The sequence below is a fragment of the Aplidium turbinatum genome, chromosome 8 (genome assembly GCF_918807975.1).
Source record: "Aplidium turbinatum chromosome 8, kaAplTurb1.1, whole genome shotgun sequence".
NCBI lineage: Eukaryota > Metazoa > Chordata > Ascidiacea > Aplousobranchia > Polyclinidae > Aplidium > Aplidium turbinatum.
The window spans coordinates 17,095,546-17,121,431 of NC_137479.1; the positions used below are offsets into that span (position 1 = coordinate 17,095,546).

General features: G+C 36.3%; 1 protein-coding gene across 1 annotated transcript; it reads left to right on the forward strand.

The window, feature by feature from the left end:
* The first annotated feature begins 348 nt into the window (after positions 1–348).
* Positions 349–25,886, forward strand: LOC145775863 (uncharacterized). Its single transcript, XM_082587247.1, has 20 exons — positions 349–477; positions 1,004–1,162; positions 2,355–2,498; positions 3,316–3,459; positions 7,310–7,456; positions 8,662–8,829; positions 9,719–9,907; positions 10,111–10,225; positions 11,513–11,642; positions 14,939–15,237; positions 15,706–15,887; positions 16,314–16,347; positions 17,249–17,423; positions 18,331–18,491; positions 20,853–21,036; positions 22,437–22,504; positions 23,553–23,727; positions 24,205–24,318; positions 24,655–24,757; positions 25,396–25,886. The coding sequence occupies exons 1-20, from the start codon at positions 429–431 to the stop codon at positions 25,560–25,562; spliced, it is 2,907 nt and encodes a 968-aa protein (XP_082443373.1). The 5' UTR covers positions 349–428; the 3' UTR covers positions 25,563–25,886.

The window sequence follows — 25,886 nt, forward strand, 5'->3', positions numbered from 1 at the left end:
TCAACCACATATCAAATATCACAATAAAATTTGCAAGACGGGCAAGATTAATCCAACTGAAACAATTGCATCAAGGGTTGCATCAGCTTTAAATCCTACGAAGAGAAAGAGACGTGTTGTCAATGTTTAATGGAATATGCTTGCAGCTACTGTAAGGTAGATTGCATGGAGACTGTAGGTTACTGTAGATATAAAACAATAAAAAACGTTTCAACAATAACAGTAAATTTAAAACTGTCATAACTCAGCGAATTATTTTAACCAAAAACATGCAGAGCTGTGTAAAAGAAAAACAAAGTTGTTTCGATTTTGCGATTAGGACTAGGTGATGCTCATTTCTACAGTAGATTACTAGATTTAACTCCCTAGGTTTGACGTAGTTGCTTAACTGTTATCTTTTACAAAGCTAAAAAGAAACTGTTTCAAAAATGCACCACTGGCACTTTATCGCGCTGTTGGCGATACTGACAGGATACGGTAAGATTAAATTCAGTTAATCGTTCTACTTAGTTGGTAGGCTACTTAGCTCACCTTACCTCATAGGGGTAACTGGCGTTTACAGTATGATGCTGATTGTGCACACTCTTGCTTCCAAAAGTTATATTCCATACGGTTCAGTCTATTTCAGTTTGTTTTTATTTCTGACCATCACAATGAAAAACAATATATGGCAAACATAGCAGAGGTTTGGAAAAAGGTAGAAACGTAACACTAATCAGTTGGCAAGGCATATATATTCTGAATTGCACCATAGGCTAGTATCAATTAGTTGTTAATTCTTTTTATCGAAACTTGTTTAATCTGTTCATAAATCAGTCAAACCTCGATGTAACCTTTCATTAAATTTTACAGGAACGTATGAGGTTTAAATTCATACACTTACACTAGGAATTTTTGTTTGTGTTAAGGTTGATGGCAAGTAGACCACCCTACAACCAAAAGTTGGTACAAGTAAGCATATGAGAAACTTAAACGCTCAGCTGATGTTTTGGTTAAATTTCAGGAGAATGTCAAGTTATTTGTCCACAAGGAACAGTCGTCCTTTCAAAAGACAAAGAAACACTTTATGTTGGTACAGATACCAGAGTGGCTCCTTGTCCTCGAGGATTGAGCTGCAGTTTCTATACTTGGAAAAATTTTGATTTTAGAACTAAGGGAGAGAGTATGTATTACTTTTTAAATCAAGTTATTGAAATATTAGAATGAAGCATATTACTGTAAATAGGCCTGGCCTTTTTACAGTGCTTTTGGTTCGTCACAGAAAGCTTTTGTAAGCTGCTTTCTTGGATTGCTGCTTGATGCTCTTTTAAAGATACAAATCAATTGTTGTCATGCGCTTTGCACTGCATAGGCTACTTCTGAACTCCTCCATAAAGTCAATCAAACAATCACTTGTCTTATAGCCTATACTTGTGAAAATAATGTTATTTCTTTTTAATTTCAGATTACATTAAAGCAACCGCGGTATTTGATTGTCGGATGAGTGTTCTGCTTCATTTAACTATTTAACTCGAGATAAGCTTCAATTCAGAAACCTTTACTTTTCATAATAATAGTTCTACTGTAGAATAACATGATAAATAAAATGCCTGACCATAAATTAATCGGTTTGACTAAAATTATAAAAAGTCAGCAAAACGGAACAAATTGATCAAACCAAACGTAGGAGAGTGCAACGTAACACTGCGGCCTCGCTAAGAAACAAATGAACTACTACACTTAGAAAAAAAAAATAACTATAAATATTATAGGTCAGGGCTCTTTCAACTGGCGGACCGCGGTCCGAATCCGGACCTTCTAGATCAGGGCTCTTTCAACTGGCGGACCGCGGTCCGAATCCGGGCCTTCTGGGTGTTGATGGTGGACCTTGAGCTTTTGGAAGAATAACCTCATTGCCAAGTTTCAGGGCTTTTTTAAACATATTTCTACTGGGAGGAAGCAATTTTTTCTGTGATTATCTTAGTTGCAGGGGGGGCTTCGACTCCCAGACTCCTCAACACTTTCTCAGAAATCCAATTCGAGTTACATTTTACCTAAAAAAGTGGTTTGGTACAAATAGTTTAATTTTTGTGATTGCGTGTAAAATAACTTATTCACCGGACCGCTAAAAATATTCAACTTGTCAAACTGAACCCTGTTGTAGATTATGAGGTGTTATGCTTTTAATCAAACTTTAACAACCTGAGCAAAATTGGTCATTATATTTGCTGAGCTCATTGCTGAGCTGCATTTGCCAAACCCTGACCGAACCTGCAGTAGTGGTCTTAAAGTTTGTGTGAATATGCAAAATTAGTGTAGATATAGCCTTTGCAAAATTAACGTAAATGTGCTTGGAGGATATAATAACATTTCAGGTTACATCGAATATGGCACTTGTGATGACTCTTTCAACGATAGAGGATGTGGCTTTTTAATGAAAAATCACCTGGATGGTGAAGTGGAAGATTGTACGTACACAGAATGCAAGCCTGGTGAACCTTGCTCGTCTTCATTCACTGGTACGACAACAGCCTACATATCATCACGCTAATCATTAAAAATGCAAACACAAGTTTTTGTTTATTTGTTGAAAGAGACATCTATTCAAAAATAAAGCACACAAATGTTAAAACTAGATGCAACCGAAGAGGAAACTGCTGTTATGGTAGACGGAAAAAGTTTTGTATAGTTTTTTTTTTTTTTGAACAATTGACACAAAGTGCCGTTTTGATTAACGACCTTTGTCTTGCCGAAAAAAAATGTCATTCTGTAAACTGTCATGGCACCAGGTTGCACCAAAGAGTTTGGTGAGTCAAGTTTTCTTGAACTTGTTGTGTTAATGTTTCATTCTTTGTTTGCCATCATTGCTTTGTTACCACTTCTACACCTATATGCTTAGCTGTTTTGTCAACATTTTGGCTTACCGCTTTTAAGTCGTTGCATCTGGGAAAATTTTTATTTCAACTTGTAGATAATTTTTTCCACCAGTTTTATTGAAATTTGTACTGTTTTGACTTAACGATTCGAGATATTTTTTTAATGTTTATGAGTAGATGTTGGTGAAAGTGTGCATTAACAAGTTTATTGTTTAGCCTACGCTGCTATAGCCTACTTCAGTTCTTAATTAGTTTAATGACGTTCACATGATAAAGTATAGGGCTTCTGCAATACAATTCAAAGTAACACATTGAAATACCAAAAGACTAAAAGAAAACATCTTCTATAGGTTGCACGGTTGATGCTTCATAAAGCTTCACCTTATTTATAGAAGCTGATAAGCTTGTTTTAGTCCTCTATCTCAAATACGGTTAAACTAAACATCTCTTTCAATTTCAGTGAACATTTGTAACTTGGGAATTGTGTTCTACAATGAAACCAAAGATATAGTTCTCGACAGCTCCATGGCAGGTCCTCGAGCGTGTCCTCCTGCCTACACCTGTGGATTTTTCGAATTTGACACGATGAAATATGGAAAAAAAGGTGAACACGAAAGAGATGCAATTAATGGTAGTCTAGAATCGAGACCCGGGATGCCAAAAGCTTTGTAGCCACGGGCCGCATTTTGCTATTTGCAAGTCTTGGCGGGCCGCATCAATTTTTTAATTCATTTTTGTTCTAGAAATTTGGTGTAAACTTTAAGATTGTATATTGTAAGATAACCAATCATGAAACGCTTTACTTATGCAGTCAATTCCGCTTAATCGGTCCATGTTTAATCGGACCACCCGCTTAATCTGACCGTTTTTCGCTGGTCCAAAACCTAAATCGATTTTTCTGTACAATTTTCCCTGCTTTAATTGAACCACTCTCCCACTAAAATAGGTTTATGGATAACGTTTTTCCTTTTTGTACTTGCATTTAGCGGGATTACACGTCAAGAGTTGATGTTGGCATTGTGGCATGTTTTTGCAAAACAATTAATGGCAAGGTTGCCAGATACTTTTTATATTTCCAGCCCAATAGCAACTAAAAGTAGCCCGATTTATTTTCAAGTTGAAACAAGCCCAAAAGCAGTCTAAATTTTGAAAGTTTGCGCTAAATAAAGTCAAAAACAATTTGTTGAGGTAAAAGTGTATTTATTTGTAAACTTTGGTTTGAAATGAAACCAAACAAAATCAACCACCACACAACCAGAGACTGATAAAATTTTCGCGACCCGTCATGTTTAGATTTAGTTTTGTGTTTATTTTATTTTATCTTGTGCGAATTTAGCAACACAGAGAAACAAGGGACTAGAGCTCAAGCTGCCCTAGACGGAGGAATGATAGCAAAACGAAGACATTAACTTATAGCTTACACGCAAAATAGTGAAATTTACTCTCTCCACTTATAGTGTAGGCATGTTTGTAATTTCGTGTTTTTTTTTTGTTAAAAACAAAAACTCACTTGTTTTTGAAAGAAAACATGATAAGTTTAAAAAAAAATTAGGGTGGCATTTTTTCTGAATATTTTTTGGGCACGAAATCCAAGATGGCGTCCAAAATGGGGCAAAACAATAATTATGCAATATTTTCGCAAGTATATAGGCTACAATTACAAATAAAATATCTGAATGTATGTTTTCTGAGACAGAAAATCTAATGGAATCATCGAATTTACGTTATGACATACATGTGCCAAATTCAAAATACCCCCGCGCACCCGAAAAGTATGCTAAGCTACCTACCCTAGGCTACGCAATTTTGTAATTTTATATCAAGGACTGTATTAACTTAAATGCATGCATTTTTCACAAAGAATACGCAACTAGAAAGCCAATGAACTGATCTAAATGCAATGAAACTTGAATTAATGTTCGATCCTTTAAGTTGTATTACACACGAAAGATGTAAGAAGTCTTAGGCCTTCTGATTAAATGGCAGTTATCGCTAGCAACCGACATCTACGGAATTTATAATATTTATTGAATGTCAAAGAAAGCAATTCATCTTCAAATTTACAGTCTTCATTTATTACTGGATGGATAGTTTTGTTTTTACAGCAGAGACCACAGCCACAAACTTCTGTACATGGAATATTGTTGTTGTGGCAGCTGCATCTTCCTTCGCATCCACGTTTACACCCGCACTTTATGAGTTGCAATACCGCTTTAAAAGCTGGTGGATTTAAGCAATGATCTGGCGTAAAGTGACCTGAACCTGCATCAAACGTCCAACCAAATGCAATTGGTGCTGGAAGGCAAGGATGGGCTTTGCTAGCTTTTCTCCAAATCATGCATACATAATGAGCCCGGCAAATGCTCAAATCTATTGAACCAGAAGTTGGTGGGAGGTTTTTTCCTTCAGCTGCACGATTGGAGAAGAGGAACTAACGGAGGTCATTCACCTTCGTGTAGATTTTGCATCGATACAAAATACAGACAAAGCGTTCCAACTGCGAGCATACATGAGCAGGAAGATCAGTGTCATTCCCGAGCATTGCTAGTGCATCCAAGATCTTACCACCACAAGACATAAATGCCTTGAAGCATAAGTCTTTGGTTCTGCCAGCAAATCTCCCAGTCATATCGGAACCAATCAGAGCATGAAAACCTAGAATTGCAGAAGCACGTTTTGGTCCCAAGTTGTTGTATATGTTTCGCACACAAATGTCCCTCTTCAATCTGCCCTTTTCCGTAAGGAAAGTTGTAGACCCGGGTAAGTGTGGATACATGTAGATGAGCAACAACAAGATGTCTGTGTCGAGGGAACTGACAACCAGTTCTGTTTCATTGGGAACAGTTAGAGCGTGCAGAACAATCAAAGTGTCTGTCTCTTCTTGGCTGTGAGTCAGGAGCGAGTCTGGAATATTAACATTGCTCTTGGTTTGTGTTTCCGATGTCACCAGTAGTTTTTTCGGTCTGTTGTTGGAGCTCTTGCTGTGATGTACAACCTTTTCAGCTAAATACTCGGTCAGTTCTCCTTTGGTGCGGATATCTGAGAGAAAGTCCTTCAGGGAAATATTCTGGATTAAAGTGTTGACTTTCCCTTGATCCTCTTTGTTCGCATCTGTTTCTTGAGTGATGTTTCGATGTACCAGTCAAACACCAACCTGATCTCGTCATACTGTGTACCCAACTATACCCAAGTTACAAACTATCTGAAAAAAGGCTTCGGCAAAGTCTTGGCATGTTTTCATTTGTTCCGTTTTGGTAACTGCGTTTAGCATAGCCATCCCTTCAATGATGATCACTCGGTGAGTTGTCAGTTCATCTGGTGGGTCCACAGTGGTATATTCAACTGCTGTGTCTGTCATCTTTAAGGGTACTTGGAATGAACGCTTATCGGACAGTTGAGTAACAGTTACCTCATTCCTGTCAACTTGTACCCGTTGTCTGTTACTACCGGTATCCAGCTTCTCAAGATGACGGAGTATTGATGCCTTATCAAATGCCAGCAGGAGGGATCCATCTGAAGCAAACAGTAATCGAGGCACCACACCAAACTCATACGTTCCGATACATTCCTTGAGATCCAGCTCCGGTCGACTTCTTGATATTACAATGAATGCTGCAACAGTTCTCGCTCTTCTTTAATTTTAATTACCTTGTCTCCCATGCTGATTTTTGCAATTACTTTGGCACTTTTGAATGTAGACAATTTATTCCTGGTCATTTTGTCCCACACGGAAAGTTTTTCTTCTACAAGACGTTCAGTGACGAAACTTTCGAAAATCTGTTGCCCAATCTCATCACGCCGAAGGATGTCGTTGGTAGCAGTTTCATTCATAACTGCTTTGGTGAGCAAATTGTAAATTTCATCTTCGTTAGAGGATTGAAATGGGTTTCCACTTTCCATGCTCGTAAATACTATTTGTTTGATAGCCTTTTTGCGTTATTCGGGAGAGTTTTCCTCCTCAAAAAATCAAAAAATCCGGAAAATCCGTCCACAACAACTAAGTTTTCTTCGTCATATGGTGTAACTTAAATAGATTATAAACCCAATTAAGGCGTGGGCTGCAGATATTGTTTGCGCGGGCCGCACTTTGGGCACCCCTGATCTAGATGGTTCATCTGATTCGCAGTTCTTTCTGTCCTTTCAGTCGGTTTCAGCTCTCATTCTATGCCTAATTCTTTTCCATAATTCCCGATGTCTCGCAACTTCTGTCAACTCAGCCATCTTCATCTAGGTGTAAAATGTACATTGTAGCCTACCTATATAGGTACAACATACAAAAATAAAAACTGCAAACGTTTCCAGCTGTACAGACTGCTAGCCCTTATCAAACATTTGAACACTGAAATACTGCTATAATAGGCTATGACATACGAAATACACAAGAGTAAGCTAAACTTGGCAAAAGAGTTAAGGCACATCACATGACGGTGTTTCTTCATTGTATTTAAAAACAGCTGCAGCTGAAATGGGAATTTGCGTTCCTCCGGAAGGTCCAAACGTAACTTGTACAACTTTGGTGAATAGACCAAATATCGATTTCGTCAGCTCTTGTCAATTTACGGAGTGTAACGACGGAGAAGATCAGTGCGTAGAGTTCAGCAGTGAGTATTACTGTATGTGTGTTACAGGGTTGCGTTAACCGTGCTGTTTTAGTTTGTCATAATAGAAGTTCAAGTAACGAAACAATGCAAACTTTTGCAAAAACAAGTTCAAAAGCAAGTTCAATGCTCTTGAGGTACTATACAGCTCTTCCCAAACCGGCTACTCATCGCACGACAAATCATCGAAACCACAACGACAGTTAATCGAAAATGACTTTTGTTTCAAAGTTTTTGTAAACGAAATTTTATTGTAGTAGAACTGACTGCAAAAGGAAAAAATATTCAGATGAAGTTTTCTTCATACAATTTACACAAAATGCCAACACGATTAAGTCCTTGTAATTTCAATAAGCTGTCATCTAATGATTTGTCGTACTTCCATTGCTCAGATGAAATTTTGGTTTAGCAGAGAAATTAATTTCAAGCCTAGAAAAATTTTATCAAGTTTAGTTTGATTAAGGAACAATTAGAACACACTGCTTTTTGTAGAAAGATCAAAGGAAAACGAGCGCGTTGAAAACGGGGTCTCACTTTTTTCAATAACCTCAAGGATCATCTTCACGTTATAACCACAACAATTTTTAATACAGTCAAATACCAGAATACATGGAAATAACTATGCATAAACGCCTAAGCCTGGAGCAAGCATGGTGCACAAAGAAGTTTCCTTAAATCAATAATTTCTTTGTTTTAACTTATATTGCAAAAGAAAGGCTTCACTACTCCTATTTTAATAAATAAACAACTTTAAGCTTAACCTGTCGTAATGAATTTGCATTGTAGCCTATGACATTTCTGTGAGATCAGTAGACCTGCATAAGAAAAACTCAACGTTATTCTTAATGTAGTATTAGGCTGAACAACAAAAAAACTGAAAATCATTGATTTGTTTAAAGTAACTTATAAATCAGGCACATTTATTTCTTTATTAATTAATACAAAATATTTATAAAACTTTTTTTTTTAATTGTTGTTGAAAATAATGTAATTTTTTAACTGCAAAGAAGAGGTTTCTCCATGAAAAGAAAACTGTAAAAAGGTTATAGTTAAACTTTTTTTAAACAAATTGATTTTAAATTAATACTTGCGTTTTATAGGTCGCTGCTTTGGAAGATGTTGTGGTAGCGTACATTAACCGAAAAAAGCAGCTTCAAAATATACTTTATAAAATAGAAAAATATTGAATATTTCTCCTTGTGTGATAGTTCGTCCAAACGGTGGCCGTGGGTACCGATGCGATCAAGGCCTGTTCACTTACAGCCTAACCAGAGATGAGTTGATTTGCGCTGATAGTGCATCCAGCTATCCTTGTGCGCCCGACGATCTGTGTGGACACTTGAATTGGATAAATACTGATGCAAATGGAACGCAAAGTAAGCTTTAAATTCAAATGAAGTAAAAAAGTAAACCATTGCTCAATCACATATGCTTATCTATATAAGCTCAGGAAAATCTGTATGGGCTATCGTAAATTCTCGATTTGTTTATATATGGCTTAAAGTAAGAAAGACTTCATCAAACACAAATCATTACAACCATACTGCGTTTTATGGTTAATTCTAGCCCAGAAAAAAAAATGCTTACGCTTGCAATATTTTGACAAGTTTTCTTAAAGTGCAGCAGCAAACAATCTGTGATCTTTAAACGCCAAAAACAAAACTGACGTAAATCAAGACGTCGCAAATGCGACTGATCCTAAAAAATATTTTTGAGGCAGGGATTTGGACAAAATTTGATTTTCTAATAATATCTTTTTGCATTAGGAGTAACAATGAATTCATTCTTCAGGAGTAAAAATGAATTTGATATTAGCTTATATAGTTATCTCGAAATTTTGCATAACTTAAAGAATGTATAGAAATATATTAAATAGCCTATATTACACAATTTTTATTTTTTATTTTTCTAGACAGTATACGTATAGGTTATTCTTGATGCCGTCCAGAAAACGACCACAGAAAGAAAGATTATTATTATCAATTCTACCCATGCACAAGTTTTATGACGACAGGTTTTCGACAGATCCTCAAACCACAGTTGATCGAACGACAGTTTATCGACATAACCAGAACGTCGATCGAAACAAGATTTCGTGTCAATTTTACAAAAAAAAAAACACAATAGATAAAGCTATTATTTTGTTCATAACACTAACGAAACCTCGCTTTGGTGAAATTTGAAGCAAAACGTTCTTTGATTCACTGTCGTGTGATAAACTGTCGGACAATTAGGGTCACGTGAGCAACACTTTGTATATTTCAGCATATATAGAATATGGCTTCTGTGTTGACAAGGACGAACGTTATGACACTGGATGCGGAAATCTAACAGATTTTGATTTTGTGAATACTGTAAATTCATGTGACTATGAATTGTGCAGTGGAGATTTTTGCAACGAGTTCACGTTCCTGGATTCACCCGATGAATGCCCACCAAGAGCGGCCTGGAACGGTAAAATCCAAACAATTGTAAAATTGATGACGATAAAATTGATGACGATGAGATTTTTTTTTCCAATTTGAAATGTGCAATAGGTAGTTCAATTTTCTCAACTTCCCAAGAAGCTTGGCTGGTTGAAGATAAAAAAATCTGAACCATTAGCTTAAAACAATTATATTTTTATGAGATCGTACAAATACTTTGATTGTTTTCAGATGTTCAGATTCTACCGGGTTGTACCACGCTTGAAGCTTTACAACGTGGGGTGACTTGCGTTATTGATTTCCTGAAACTTTGGCCTTTTTATGACAACGAAGAAGAAAAGTGCCGGTGACTTAAACTAAAATAATCTTCTCGAATGAAATCTTATATGTTTACACAATGTCAATTTAGTGATTGTACGCTGTGAGAAATGTAGCAATGTCTTCTCAAAAAAAAAAAAAAATACAGCCTACATCATGTTTCAAATTCATTGATCCAAAAGTCAGTGTTGCTTGTAGTTTGTGTCAACACCAACAGCAAAACATACTTGATCAAACAATTTAATAATAAAACATTCTTTTATTGAAGCCTTATATTGTCGCAGTCGATCTTCGAAGAAAAGTGTTATAAATAACCTTTTCTCTTCACTCACTGTAAAGCATACTTGTAACTTTTGCTTTCACACTGAATGTAAAAAAAGAATTAGGCCTATTGAAAAAAGTTTTATCAGAAATTAAGCAAGAACGAAAGTTTGTGGAAACCTTTCTAATTGTTTTATACCGTCCTTCTGATCAGATAGCTGATAGGATAGCGATCTCTTTCAAACAAGGCCGAGAAACAGAAGTGCAACACTACAGTATAGGGCCTCTAGCAAGGGTCTCAAACACGCGGCCCGTTGGAGACTTTTGGTGCGGCCCGCGATGCATTTTTAAACTTTGAAATAATTAACAATTATAGTACGTATATCTTCTATAGATTTAAAAAGATAAAATGCACTAACTTTAAAATTGCTCAAACAATCTGAAAATGCCCATCACTACTGTCACGCCGTTTTATTGTGTGCGAGAAACTCGTATGGTTACATCGCAATCACATTGCCTATTCACTTATTGTATCGTTACACTTTTGAAAGTTGATTGCTAGATTTTTACTCTCCAGGTCCGTCGTTTCGTTTGCGTTCGTTTTTATTTTTCTTTGCTTTTTTCGCGTTCGTACAGTGCTTTTCCATTTCTTTGTTCTTACTACTTTTTCTTGCGATCTAACGTTCTTGATACGTTCTCAGTACCTTTTTTATTGCGTTTTAACTGTGATTTTGTTTATTGACTTCTTGTGTATTGCGGCCGTCGGGTTAATTTACACGCGTTCATTTGGCCTTTAGAGCAATTTGAGTTTGAGACCCTTGGCCTATAAGCTATAGTAAGCATAATAGACTTGAGTAGATTAAGTCGGAGTTACGATTACAGCCATGCTCTCATGCAAAGTTCTAATTTTTTCAAGAAGATGTTCGTAATACACTGCATCTCTTACGCATACTGTAAAGTTAACAAACTATATTTTTTTTACAACAGTTTTAAATGTGTTCTCTGTTATTTTCATTTAAAATAAAATTTGTTTCATGCACCGTCTTTTTCTTAGAATGGAATACAACGAAATGTTCACCTGTGTTAGAGATTTAGCAGCAGACTGCGTCATCTACAAAAACGACGGAGTGACTCCATGTCCTTCAGCACTTGATGGCCAACCGAATATCACAGAAATCTTTAAGGTAATCGTGTAAAGTTGGATGAAACAAAAATGACGAATTGAAATGAGGATAATTTGTAATTTGTCATCATTATTTTTGCAAAAGTAAGCCTACAGTTTCAAATCCGACGACTTTACAAACCGTGACCTATCCTTGTGTAGACCTACGGTAAATACAAGCAGGCTTTCGCACAGCTGTCGAAAAGGTTTTTCCGACCTTACGAAATCGTGAAAACGATTTCAAAGGTGTTTCACGGATGGAAATTCACGGTTAGAAATTCCTTGGTATAAACGTTATCGAGCGGTGACAAAACAACGGCTTCACGTAATTTGTAGAAACGTTTTTTCAAGTTTAAATGAACTAAAAAAGAAGGTTTAAAAGTTTTTTAGGACATCGCTGAGACTACTTTAGATACGATTTCTTTCTTAGGCTATGTGCAATATCAATCATTACAAGTTGATTGCAAACATAGCCTACGTTTGAAGGAATATTTTATAGATTGTGCGAGCTATACAGTCCTTAACCCATATTCTCCCAGAGTAGGTTTAAATCGGGGGTCTCAAACAAGCGGCTCGCGATGTATTATTGAAATTTCAAATATTTAACAATATCTATAGCCTACCATAAAAGCAAATAAAACCAAGTGGCTTTATTTAACAAATAAATACAAAAAAAGTGACAAAAAAGTATCGCGTCATACCAACCCTTGATGCCCCAGTCTATGTAGAAGAAGAGACAAATGAATGACAAAGTAGATTTATCTGAATATAGTAACTTGACTAAAGAAGTTTTACACCAAGTGAACCAAACCAGATCTCTGTTAAAAAGTATGAAAACCAGACAATATAAATTTCTTGGGAGAAAGCAAAAACTAGAGCATCTCTCTTCAACTGGTAAAATTTTTGAAAAGCGGGCATCTGGCAGACAAACTCATTTGAAACAATTTAACAAGACAAAAACAATCATGCATGCAACATATAATAGGGATATGTGGTCTAAACTATTTATCTGATGCCACCGATGCCTGGTTCAGGCAAGGCAATTGAAGAAGAAGAAGTAACTTGACAACTAATGAAAAAATTACTTACAAAAGTAACTAGTAAATGAAAAGACATCAGTAACCTCTCAAGTACATGTAGCTCCACACAAAGTAACAATTATGTGACTAATTGACTCTTTTTTATTTATTTTTATTAATGCCTATGAAACATTGGCCTCTGTCCGCAGTTTAAAATGTCTTTTTAGACATTATATTTCAAAAAAACAAAAATTGTCAATTAATCATGTAATTTTCACTTTATGTGGAGCTACAAGTAGTTGTGAGGTTATTGATATTTTTTTATTCATTTATTGATTTATGCATATGAGTTTGTATCCTCTGTGGATCTTTCTCTTGTATCATGAGCCAATCCTATAGATGTTTGCTGGTACACCTCTTTATTTTCTTTGAAAAATAACTAGGCTTAAAATTAAAAGTTGCACAAGCTCAACCGAAAAAAATTAAAAGCAAACAGTAGTAAGGTTATGTACAACTGATAGACTGCTACTACGACGATTAGTAGTCAAATGAAAGTGCAATGCAATGTATTTGTCACACCACACCGAGTTTGAACAATGGATTGACAAAACTTTACAAACAAAATTTCTGATTACTGCTTGAATGAAGTTATGCTTTGGTTAAAGTTCAGGTCTACCATTTGTTTTTGTATAATTTTGAAAATGACTAGTATAGGCTATGATGTGTGGGCTATGTGGCTCATATTAACTGGTATCCTCCTACTTACGATTTCTTTTGTTTATTATCCTAAGATATTGTAGTTTTAAATAAGTTGTGTAACTTGAAAAGAATGGATGGTTCTTTTGCAAGAAATTACGTTTTTCGTGAAATATGCAAGATTTTACTTCTGTCAGTTTCAAAAGTTGCCAAGGTTTAAACCAAGGGTCTCAGACTCAAATTGCTTTGTACGCCAAAGTAATACTTGTAATTAGCCCGAGGGCCACAATACTTTTTTGCATTGCGGAAAGTTAAGCCTGTGCCCCTGGCCCGTTCTGATATTTTATGGGGACACGTCCTACAGAGTTTTCGATCAGCACTCTCCTTCTACGGGTACCTCAACTCCCCAACCGGGCCCCTGCAACCAAAGTTGGTGGACCTCCAGATCTGATTAAACACCACCTGATTAATCATCTTTATTACCGTTCAATAAACAAAATAAGACAGTAAGAACGCAATAAAAGAGGTACCGTATTAAGAACGTACAATCGCAAAAAAAGAATAGTAGTAAGAACAAAACCATAGAAACACACTATAAAAACGAAAAAAGCAAATGAAACGACTTAGACCAGTGCCGGTCTTAGGGTATTTCGGGCCCTGTGCGGAATATGCTTTGCTGGCCCCTATGACAATGATCCAATTCAGTAGCGTAGCTAGGTATTTTGAAAGGGGAGGGAGGTTTGACGGCCGGCGGACAAAACCTGAAGGCTTGTTCGCCGAAGGCGACACTCAGTGGCGGGGGTCTGGGGGGCCTCCTCAGAAAATTTTGAAAAACTACTTTGAATTGGGTGCATTCTGAAAGCATGTTCAACAAAAATTTAGGCATGAATATTATTGTAAAGTGGTGCTGTCCGGTGACATAGCAAAAGGACAAGATCATGTTTTCTTTGGCATTTTTCGAATTGAATTGAAATTTTTCCATTGGAAATGACAAAAATTACTGCATTTTCTGAGTAAATTGCGGGCCCTGTGCGATCGCACGGTTTGCACACCCCAAAGACCGGCACTGCTTAAACCTGAAGAGCAAAAATGTTGCCAACGACTTTCAAAACGCGCAAGAAAAACGAAATTCTTGAAGAAATGATTGCCACATAATATAAGCTACCCATGTTTCTATTCCGATAAAGGCAGAAGAAGTGACGAGGCAATGTGATTGTGGTGTAACAATATGGCTTTTTCACAGCAATAGAATTGCGCGACGGTAGGCTAGTCGGGTAAAGCTTGATAGGTATTTTTTTAATTTTTGGAACAATGTTAAAGGGAATTTTATCTTGTTAAGTGAATACTGAATAAGAATGAATTGTAATTTGTAATGATTTGTTTTCAATAATTGGACTCTAAGTAATCTCACGGGTCGCAATCGGTTTTCCATTGTAGATAGATATATTTTAACCGACTGGAGTAAAAATAAAACGTTTTCTCATATTTTTCGATTTCCCCTAATATATGTAATATAGGCCTAAATGACATTTGAAAGAAGATACCACTTTTTAGTTTTCATTGTTTCACAAGATAAAACAATCGTTTGTAATCTTGCTTGCAGGCAATTCTCGACGTCGCTGGAGCAGTCAGCAATACGAGCGACTTGATAAACGTTCTTGATGAAATGTACAACATCAGGGATGATCGACTGGAAATTCTCGAGGTCGTATGCGATGCTGTTACAAATTCGTCTGACGTGATGAGTGTTATTAATTCCCTGAGGAGAAAGCTTTGGGATAACCCGTTTTGGCTTGGACAACCTGTGTGCTCAGACAACAAAATTGTTGACGACTTGGTTCTGTGGCTTTTAGATTTGTTGAAGGAAGTTATCACAGTAAAATCTACAGACGAATTATGCAAGTAAGTGTTAGCCTACTTGTGGAGAAACGTCAAAACAAGGATATTTCACCTCTATTTTTTTTATGCCAGTAAGCGATGTTACTCGCCTGACAGTATTCACCTTTTCTGCATTGTTGGTTTTAGCTATGGCGGTTGATTTTCTTCAAGAAAAACAATCATATGTAGTGAATGATTGTTATTGTCGTAGGAGGAGCGAAGCTCACCTGAAATTTGTTTCACTCTCGTTTAAAAACCATGCGGTTGATACTAAAACCGTGTTTTCAATTTACGCTTGCATTCTTATGCTTGCTTTCCTGTAAATTGATTGCTCCCTGACATACTGATCTGTCTGCAGTGTTTTAATATTTGAACAATTTCTCAAGCGCATTTAGTTCAATGTGTTTGAGTCACAAGTTAATAACGCTGTTGCCTGGCAACTTAGTATCAATGATACACGTTCGATTGTGACGTCGTGCCCTTTTCATGCAGAGCTATCCTAGAGTTCAAAGATAAACTCATTCATGCAATCGAAGAGAGATGCAACGGTTTGAAAGGCTTATCCAGATTTCTTGAGCAAATGGTTAATCGGTACTCCGCAAGGCTTTATGAAAAGGCTCTACGTGCTATCTTGGACGCTTTGAAGTCTTTCTACCCTCCTTGTTGCCCACCACGTAATCTTGGACTAAAATAATTTTTCATTTGCTTGCTATTTTAACAGCATTACAATGCTGCTTAAAAATGTTAGTTGAATCGTTGTATTTCTACTTGTCTTGATCGCATTGCTTGTTTTTTTACGTACATATATGCTAAAGAAAAAACTTATTTTACAACATTTTAAGTTTGCCACTTCCAAGCCTTGCTTCTCAAATAAGAGGGCATCTGTAGCACCAAATTTTTGTTGGCTTTGTATGCTAAGGTTTGTTTAAAAGTTCAAGTTCAAGCAGAGCTGATTCATCTCTGCACCACATATTTTAAGGTGTGTTCTCTGTTGAGCGACATCTAGTTAGTGAAAGTAATATATTAATTATTGAATTAATGTAATTAAGCAAGTCATGACATAATAAATGGAAAGGTAAAAAGTTTTCTTTTTTTTTCAGCGATTATAAAATGCAGTGAAACTCCTATTATCAGGTTAGTATCAAGTATGGTAGCGAGCCCATCCCCTAGATTTCAAAATAATAATAATAATAGCAAACACTCATATTTTATTACAATTTTATGCGCAAGCAGTAAGTTTTACATTGTCAACAAGCTACGTTGTCTTTATGCTAAAACAGTTAAAAGTTAACTCACTTATTTTTTTATAAAGGGGCCAATAAAATTTTTTTAATATTTACTGGTGTTGTCAAATTTCTTAAAATTTAAGTATAGTTACCTTTGTTAAAATGCTTCGATAAGTTTTTGTCGAAATACAATTTTTTAACAGGTGGTAGATAAAAAGCATATCCGTTTTGCAGTCGCATACTTTTTGTTACTAAGATTCTTGAGAGATTGATTATAGTTTGCAAAAACAAATTATGCTGAAGAAAGCATATAGGCTATACCTGGAACGCCGATCTCATACATGATTTTTCGGTTTCGTGCAAAGCAATATCCATAGGAGTGGACCTTCCCTACCAAATTACTAAGCTAAAGACTAAACTGGACTAAGCGACCCCAACGAGCTAACCACTATCTGCCTTGAAGTTTGAAAACCCATCTATTCCACAGAAAACAACAAAACATCGAGCTAAAGCTTTAGCACTAAGTTCTTTCTGTCAATGCAATGTGTTCATTAGCATTATTGTAGAAGTTTATGAAACAGTGCGTATCAAAGCTCAGATTGACAAGCTATAGGTGACTGATTAAATACAATATAATGCCATTTGTTGGATGAACAAAGATTCATTTTGTAAATAGCCTATAATATCCCACTCATCCCTGACCAGCTAAAATGTTTTCGAAGCTTATCAATGTGACTTACTTGCATACTTTTTTGTTTTCATTTTAAAACTTGCATTACAATAGTTACCACGCTGGCATTGTTTCGTAGACTCGACATAAAAGACTTGAGAAAACTGAACGTGATTAGTGGAGATGAGGTCATCGTGTGGCCTGAACGTGTCGACTATGGGAAAATTCCTAAAGAATGCATGAAAAAAGTTGAAGCTACCGAGCTTCCTTTGGTGTTCAAAATTGATCTCACGGATTGCAAACCCAAAATAGAAGTAAGATATCTTCACGAACTGATTGGTTTCAAAGTGAAATAGCTAGGTAGGCTAGCAAAGGAGGCTAATACTTAAAAATACAATGTAGGCTTCTGTAGGCTACTCAAGCTATTATGTTTCATAACTTAGATATAATGCAACATATATCTGCATCATGGTTTCATCCACATAAATCTATTGAAAACTAAAGAATGTCAAGAGCTGCGAAACTAAAACTGTCTGGATTGAAAACCACTTTACCCATCACAAGAGTCACTGATGAACTGCCGTGTCTTGCCCTGAGCTGAAAACGAGTAGAAGCGATTCACACGCTGATGTATCCCATTCAACACAGTTTCCAGTCCCATGGCTTTGCATCTTCTATTAAAAACATATCCATGAATATTTAACCTAACCCATTTATATTAACCTATCTACTTTGTGAATAATTCTTGCAGTTTCATAACAGAAAGTTGCAAATCATAGCTTGCGTAAAGTTGTAGACTCGACTGGTCCACCTCAGAATCGTGGTTTAAAGTAAAATGGTTCTCAGGTGTAAGAATAATACTTTGGATTCATAAATCTAAACGATACTTTTAAGACTTGAATTTGCAATCACTTATTATGTTACAATTTACGCCTGTTGCAAGTTCATTTGTACAAAGAAACATCATGTATCGTAGTAATAATTTTGCATATTTTAAAAATTAAATGCAAGCTGTTCAATAAAGTTTCATAAGGGTTCGAAGTAAACTTGAGAAATGTCGTGGAGGTTCGGCATGCTTGTAAAGGTTAAGAACAACCAGTCTAAAGGGTGCAGAAATCTAAAATGCTTAAAGCTAATCCAATGACCAGTATTTCTATCTATACTTATTAAAACCATTCTAACGGTATGATGGTCAGTCGACATAGCTCTTTTAATCAATAGGAAGATGATTACTACCTCAACGTGAGCTACACTGTCCGCAACAAACCATATAAGGATATACGCAATGTTGTGCAAAGATTTGATGACAATTGTTTAACCTTACAATGCCATTTCGAAAGAAAACAAAATGTCAAAATGGGAAAACTTCTTCCTTTTGTCAAGTAAATTCGGCAGCTTACATACCGTTTAATTTACCTTGAGTTTTGTGACCGTTCATATACATTTTATTTAGTTTTAAAAAGACTTTTTAGTTGAGGCTTGTAACCTACAGGATCCTCTGGCTCTGCTTGGGGCTATTTAGTTTTTTTCTGTGTTTTATGTCAAGGACAAAGTGAAGGTGGGTAGGCACTTTAACATGCAGATATCCAATCCAACCCCGAACCATCAACCAATCAGAAGCTACGCTGTTCTTGACGTCATCAAGTTTGCGTTTCTCGGAACAAAGGAAAAACGCAACTTTCCACCACTGCTATTGCTCTTTTTTCTTCTGTAATTACCAAACAAAGTTCAAAGTAATATTCAACTCTCTGGCTGAAAGCTGGAATGGTCACACTTGGACCGACAACGTAACATCTGATGGTTCGTGGTTGAATTGGATATCAGCATGTTCAAGTGGCTACCGTGAAGGTGATTCTTTTGCAGTGTTGCCGTTTTTCTTTTTCGCATGCTTTCTGAAAATCTAATCAAGGGTGAAGTAGACTGATGACTTTTCGGACAGTAGCCTAGTTATGTTACTTGCTTGCATTTGCTCTGATTGGCATCTTTCCTGGCTTTGAACATTTTTTGCATAGTGGTGATATTTGTCATTGCATGACCTTATAACTATCCTACAAATTATTTTATTATCAACATCTTTTTTCTGTGTTTATTCTATGTGAACATTAAGTGTAGACACAGCCTCAGCTCCGTAACTCACAAAAAGTTAATTACAAGGACAAACTCATTGATTGCACAAATACACAAAATTTCGTAACAACTCTAAACTTTGTGCTATTTGTGTTAAAGGGATACTAAAGGAAAAACCTGACTTGGCAATTTTCCACGTTCTTTGTGTTTAACATGCTACCATAAAACAGTTTTCAATAAAATTTTGCCCCATTGCGGTCTGACCACCATTGCGCGCGTGCTTTTGTCAGAGCTTTCAAAACGAAATTGGCCTGAGCAGCGAAGCGTGCGACTGTACAGTAACGTCACTACAGACTATAGCAATCAGCTAATCGCGCAATAATTGTTACTGCGGGCGATTTGATTGTAGGCTATGTATGTATGTACATCAAAACAACACATTTCAACATCAAAACATCAGACAATTTGCTCGAAACATCAGATGTGGTAACGTGGCTTTTGTTATTGCTGTCTTTAGTGACGTATTCTCGAGTAGTGTTTGCACTTTTGGTTATTTTGAAAAAAAATGAAAATAAATGAAACATTGGACTTTGGGCCTTGCCAGCGCCTTTAAAAACGAATTTTTTTCGGTAATTTTTTTTGAAATGTATTCTTGAATGTTCAGTTTACTCATTTTAATGCTTAATTCCCGTTTGAAATTTTCATTTAGTATGCCTTTAAGCCAGAGAAAATTACTCTTTCTAAACAAAAACCTATTGCTCTCTTTCCTCATAACAATTGTGATTAAATTTGGCAAGAGAAAACCTCAGTCATCGTTGGATTAAGAATGTTGGACTTTTCAATTCAAGCCTAAAACTTTACGTTATCCTTAAGCAACTGTTGGACAACTTCATTTAGAAAATGAGGCAACATAAATCTCTTCATTTCACTTAAAAACCAAGCGATAGCAACATGATAAATTTGTATGTTCATAACTTTCAATGCAGTAGCATACACTCCTTTCTATGACTAATTGTTTGCATAACTGATGTTTTACAATACTTGTCAATGTGATTTTTTGGTGAAAATAAACTAAATCAAATTTCTTACTCACATTATTGTCGTAAATGGGCCACGTTATTTTAAAACCATGGTAGTACCTGACCTGTAAAGCCGATTTTAAAGGTGTGATAAATTGATAGCTCAATCAGTGCACTTCTACAATCATTTTGCCGTAGTGCTGTTTGAGAAAGAGTAGAATAAGAAGTTCAAGAGTAACTAAATGAAGAAATATATCAAAAAAAAATTGAAACCATTGTATGCTAAGCAATTAAGCTAAACGAGAAATCTACGAAAAAAAACAAAGGCCTATAAACTTTTCTCGAATAGATTTTTCTTATACTCAACGTTAGAAAATTTCGCCTGTTATACTTTCTTTGTTAGCATACTTACCACGCTATAACTAAGCAGTTAAAAAACCTGAAACTGTTGAAAATTAAGTGGAAAGTTGAAATTCCAGTCATTTACAGTTCTTCCCTGGTACGGTTAAGTTTTTCTTTGTAGCAAGTTTGCACAAATCTCATCCAATCTCATAAACATCATCATCGCATTAGGCGATATGTTCTCTCATCAATTAAAATTATGCTATGCTACTCTCTCTTTTGGCGTGTCACATATTTGTGTGTTTCATCGTGCAGGAAAACAAACTTGAAGGTAGTCAAAGACGAATCAGAATTCGATCTTCGACTGGATTTCTTCGAAGACGACAGTTATAGGAGAAGATTAACAAAAGATGACATGGAGGTGATTGTTCCTAATGATGTCTACGCAAAAGTCGATTTAGTACGACTCAATAAAGACGAAGATGATCTGATAGTGGAGGTAAGATGTTGAATTCAACTTAAAATTTGAACTTTCAATGGTCACTTTCTTTTTTTTATGTGCATATTGCAGATGAAAATTAAGTTATTTCTGATGAGGTATTCCTGTTGTGTTGAAAACGTTTGGAAATTTATTTTATTTATGTTATATCCGTATATTTTTCGCGTCAGGGATATGTTTCTCGTGAACCAATGCCGTAGGTATTTTTTTAAAGGGCAAAAGCAACTGTTGGGGAGCAAACGTCATTCAACATGTATTACAACGGTGTTAAAACGTTGCAATAGTAACAAAGCGTTTTGTTTAGGAGGAGAGGGAGAACAAGACAAAACTTTTGGCGGACGATTGCCATCTTAAACTCCCCTGGCTACACCTTTGACGTGAACGAAATAAAAAATATGTTAAACCCATTGACGTTAGGCCTACTTAGTTTTGGTGGTATAACAATGTGAACTCTCTACCGAAGCTTTAACATTGAGAAAAGTAGATAATAACGTTTATTTGTTGTTCTACACTCACTGAAAACGATCATGACCAGGCAGTAGCCTAAATGTCACGCTACCATCTCCACATTTAGCTTTCTGTTGGAGACCGCAAACGTCTGTATTGTTGAATAAGTTTAATAAGTCACGTTAGGTAACAAAATGGCTTTGCTTTATTTTTTTCAACTTTCCCCTGGCCCTACTCCAGGTTTTTGCACTTGCGACACATCAACACACCGACAATGCTGGTGATACCAACAAAAAGTTGTAGCGTATTAGCCAAACCTTTTTGCATTGAAAAGCTAGATGGAGTTTGTTAAAAGAAAACAATTGGTCGCAATAACGAGCTAAAATTAAACCTCCACTACACCAATCAAGCATTCCACAATTAATTTATAAAAATTGATGTAGAAAGATAGTTGCGACTAAGTCAAATTATCTAAAAGACGTCATCCAAGCAAAAAGTAGATTGAAAGCCCATATATGGACCATACAGCTTGCCAACTATTGCGCTATAATTTATTTTGATATTGTTTTTTATTTGTTATTAAAACTGTAACGAGGACCAGATTTATATTGCTTATAATTTAATAAGGTTAGTGACGAAGCCGTTTTTACGTTGGCGAGCGCTTTCATCACAAGCAATATTATGTTTTCTGCACTTGAGTTGGTTTTTTGAGGTTTCCAAAACTGTTGTGATAGCTTTCGCAAGTGACAAAGCAAAGTGACAAAACAAATTGCCAGCAAGTGACAAAACAGTGACAAAACAAGCAAGTGACAAAACAAATTGCCAGAGGAAAACATTACTTTCTTGCTGATGATAATAAATTGTGCGATAATGGTAAATTTATGTAAAGAATGAGTTCAAAACAATGATATTCTAAAGACCTAACGTATTCAACTTTGTATCTTCTCCTGCAGATGAAGTATTGCTACGCCACTCTGTCCTGCGAAGACGATAAACCGATTTATGACCTTATAGTCAATGGGTAAGAGAAAACCACTGTAGCCTACTACAAATATTGTAGTCTAGACTAGAGTCTATCTAGACTCTAGATTGAATTGTTAGGAAAGCATCGCCTTGACAATAACCAGTCTGTTATACGCACTGGTTGGGTGATGAGTTTTTACTGCGTCGCTTGATCTTTCGCTTCATTTAAATGTTATCAGACTTCTTTATGAACTCCTTCCATTGCAGCCTCTTTTGACTCCTTTATGTTGGGAGCAAATCTGCTTTTATTTTTCTTGATTTTGACTGCAACATGCTCGATACATCATTTATCTTCTGTCCATCACTTTTGGATGGCATGAAATCAATAGCCGACGGACCACATCATTAGCGAATTTACCATACTCAACCGACGTAATGGAATGGAAGGTCTGCGCTGACTATCAAACCAAAGACTGACTGCTCTCCAGTAGCCTTTCATTTGTAGTCCGGGAACATCGTAAATCAGGGGTGGTAAAAGGATAGACTTTCAACCCCAGAGGCTCATACGACGAAAAAGAAGAACAGCGAACCAAGAACTACAATAGAAAAAATACTTGTTTTTATTTGTCAATCACTTTCAGCGGCGCAGAGCGGCGGGAATCCCTAAACAACGCTCGGAAGAGCGCTGGTTTGACACCTATTGAGACTAAGAGGGTGTGTCTTTCTCAAGACACTTAGTGACATCTTTCCACGTGCAATCGTGCATGGCTACCAAAAAAAGTTAGTCTCAATTCTGTAATGATTTGCACTTCGAGTTAAAAAGATAGTTTGAGTGACTTCCCAAACCCAATAAAGGAAACTGCAATAGCATATTTTGTAACTGAAACATTGCTTGTATAGCCTCATACGTTTTTTGGAGAAAGTAACGAAAAAGTATAAACCTTTCGATAAGGTCGAGGCCTGCTTTACCAAAACTCTGTTTGTGACATGCGATTGGAAGCCTATTCCGCTTTCCAACTTCTTTAGAAATATTTGCCAATATAACAAAACAAAGGTAGCTAAAGGTAACCTACAGGCCGCGTTTCTAAAATGCAGCTTACTTTCAGTTGTCCAGCTAATGATTACGTTAAAGTGAAGAGGAATTTCAAACCGAAATTTGGAACGTTTGAGTTTGAATCTTTCGTCTGGACAAACGTGAGCGACGATGAACAAAAAATATACGTCCGCTGTAAAGTTGTCATCTGCCACGATTCAGATAAAGATCCGTGTCCTTCCAAGCCTGTGAGTAATTGAGAGTTGATGAAATAGATTCGTAATTTAGGCTATTTTGTATCGCGTCATTGCTACCTTTTGGTGGGTAGTGTTCGTCGTAGGTTAATTTTTATTACAAAGTTTCCGGCTGATAGTTTAAGCATTTTTTTAGCGGTCGAAACTAATTTGTTTTTTATCGAAGCGAAAGGAAATACTTTGAAAATTCGAAGCGTTTTCGAAACAGTGTTTTTGTTTGGAACAGCGCCTAGAACCAACGTTTTTACTGTTTGTACTGTTAATATTTGACCAATTTAAGTTGGTGGCAATTGACTAGTAGACTGTATGGTCGTCTCGTTGTCTCCCTGTCAGCGGCTATGAAAACTTCATGCAACGTTTGCAGTATAGCATATGTATATATTGCATATTTCAAACATGTACTGTTCCTGTTTCTGGCAAATATAAATCATTGATGGATTAATTGATAAATGCAACAGTTTTGTAATTCAGGACTGCACAAGATCTCGTCGTGACGACATGAGCATAGATGGCGATAGAGCTCACAGTCTGATTACGTCAGATTCTTTGAAGATTATCATAAGCAAGCAGAACTCTTGCGATGAGGTAGAGTTAGTTGGCTTTGGTATGATTACTGCAGCAGCACACCACGCAAACATCATTAATTTGTTTTATGTGAAACCTATTTTTGTCTTTAGTCTGTCATGCAAATAAGTTCACATACTGTTCTTCCAAAATGAGAAAGTCTATAAAACCTTGGGCATCGAGCAATGTTTTACCACTAAAGTCAAACCAGCTAACTTTGAATTGACTACCAAACCGTTTGCATATATGAAAACAAACCAACAAACTAATCTGAAAACAAAACAAGACATAAAGTTTCCATTCGTGTTACTGCTGAAGTTTACACTGTATTCATGGGCGATGCTTTTATCTATCTAGAATAACGGTGGATGCTCTGATGCATGTCAAATGATCGGCAAAGCTGCCGTGTGCAAATGTTACGGAAGCAGGCGACTTGCGGACGATGGAAAAACGTGCTTCTGTAAGTCAAATTATTAAATCCATTTCACAGCTTACATTCAAAGTAGGTTTAATGCAGGAATAATCATAGTTTTGAAAAGCCCTTAGAAAAAAGTAGCTACAAAGAGGGGGAGGGCCCACTGCAACTCTGTTATAAGTTTTTGCTGACGCTTGCATGTGAAATTCATTTTATTAGCCTATGCTTTCATGCCAGTTTTTAAATTACAAAACAGGCTCACCTTCACCTCTAATCTGCAATCTGTGAGCCTATCAGATAACAGTCAAGTGGGTTTGTTAACGTTTTACTTGGAGTAACCTTGCTAATGGAATGAAACTGCTATCTTCATCCTTATAGCCTAATCTAAATCATTTTGCAAATATCCAACGTGGTAAAATTTTGAAAATGCCAAACACAACTCTTAAATGTATATTTTTCCTGCGTGTTAGTCTACCACTTTAGATATGACAACCGATTGGGCCTACGCTTTTGCTGAATACTGTATTAGTTTCGTTTTACAATATACAGAATAATCCACTTTATGATTGCAAAGAAATTAGTCTGGTGAATGTTATTGACAATCTATTGTTCTTTCAACATTTAGACATTTAAAGCCTAAATTTCAGAACCTTTGCTGAGAGTAGCTTGTTTAATAATTGCAGATACTGATCGACCAACCAACCAATTTCGCAGAATCAACCAAAAACTCGTGGACACTGCTAGGGGTCAGTCAATCATCGTATTTGGTCTTCTTGCTCTTACCACTGCTCTGGTTGGCTACGTCATGCTATCAGCTTTCAGGAAGAAAGCCACCATAGTGAAAGCTTGATTTCATTAGACAAAATGGCATGAGTATGAAATACAAACTTGAACAAGTTGACAATCTCATTAAGGGTTTTAAGTTTTGTTTACTGTTTACTGTAAACTATTATATATTAGCATCATTTTTACTTTACAGGGCTGCTGCTAGTTGATAAAAGCTTGGTGTTTTACAGCAACTGTGTTGATGATGTATTGCGTAGGCTATTTGACAAATTTTAATGTTTGTGCAAAAGTGATAGGGTATTTAACTTTGTTAGTTTATCGTTTTGAAACTGCAACTGGCGTGTGTCGATGTGGTTGCACATAATAGAATATATGCCTCATTACCCAG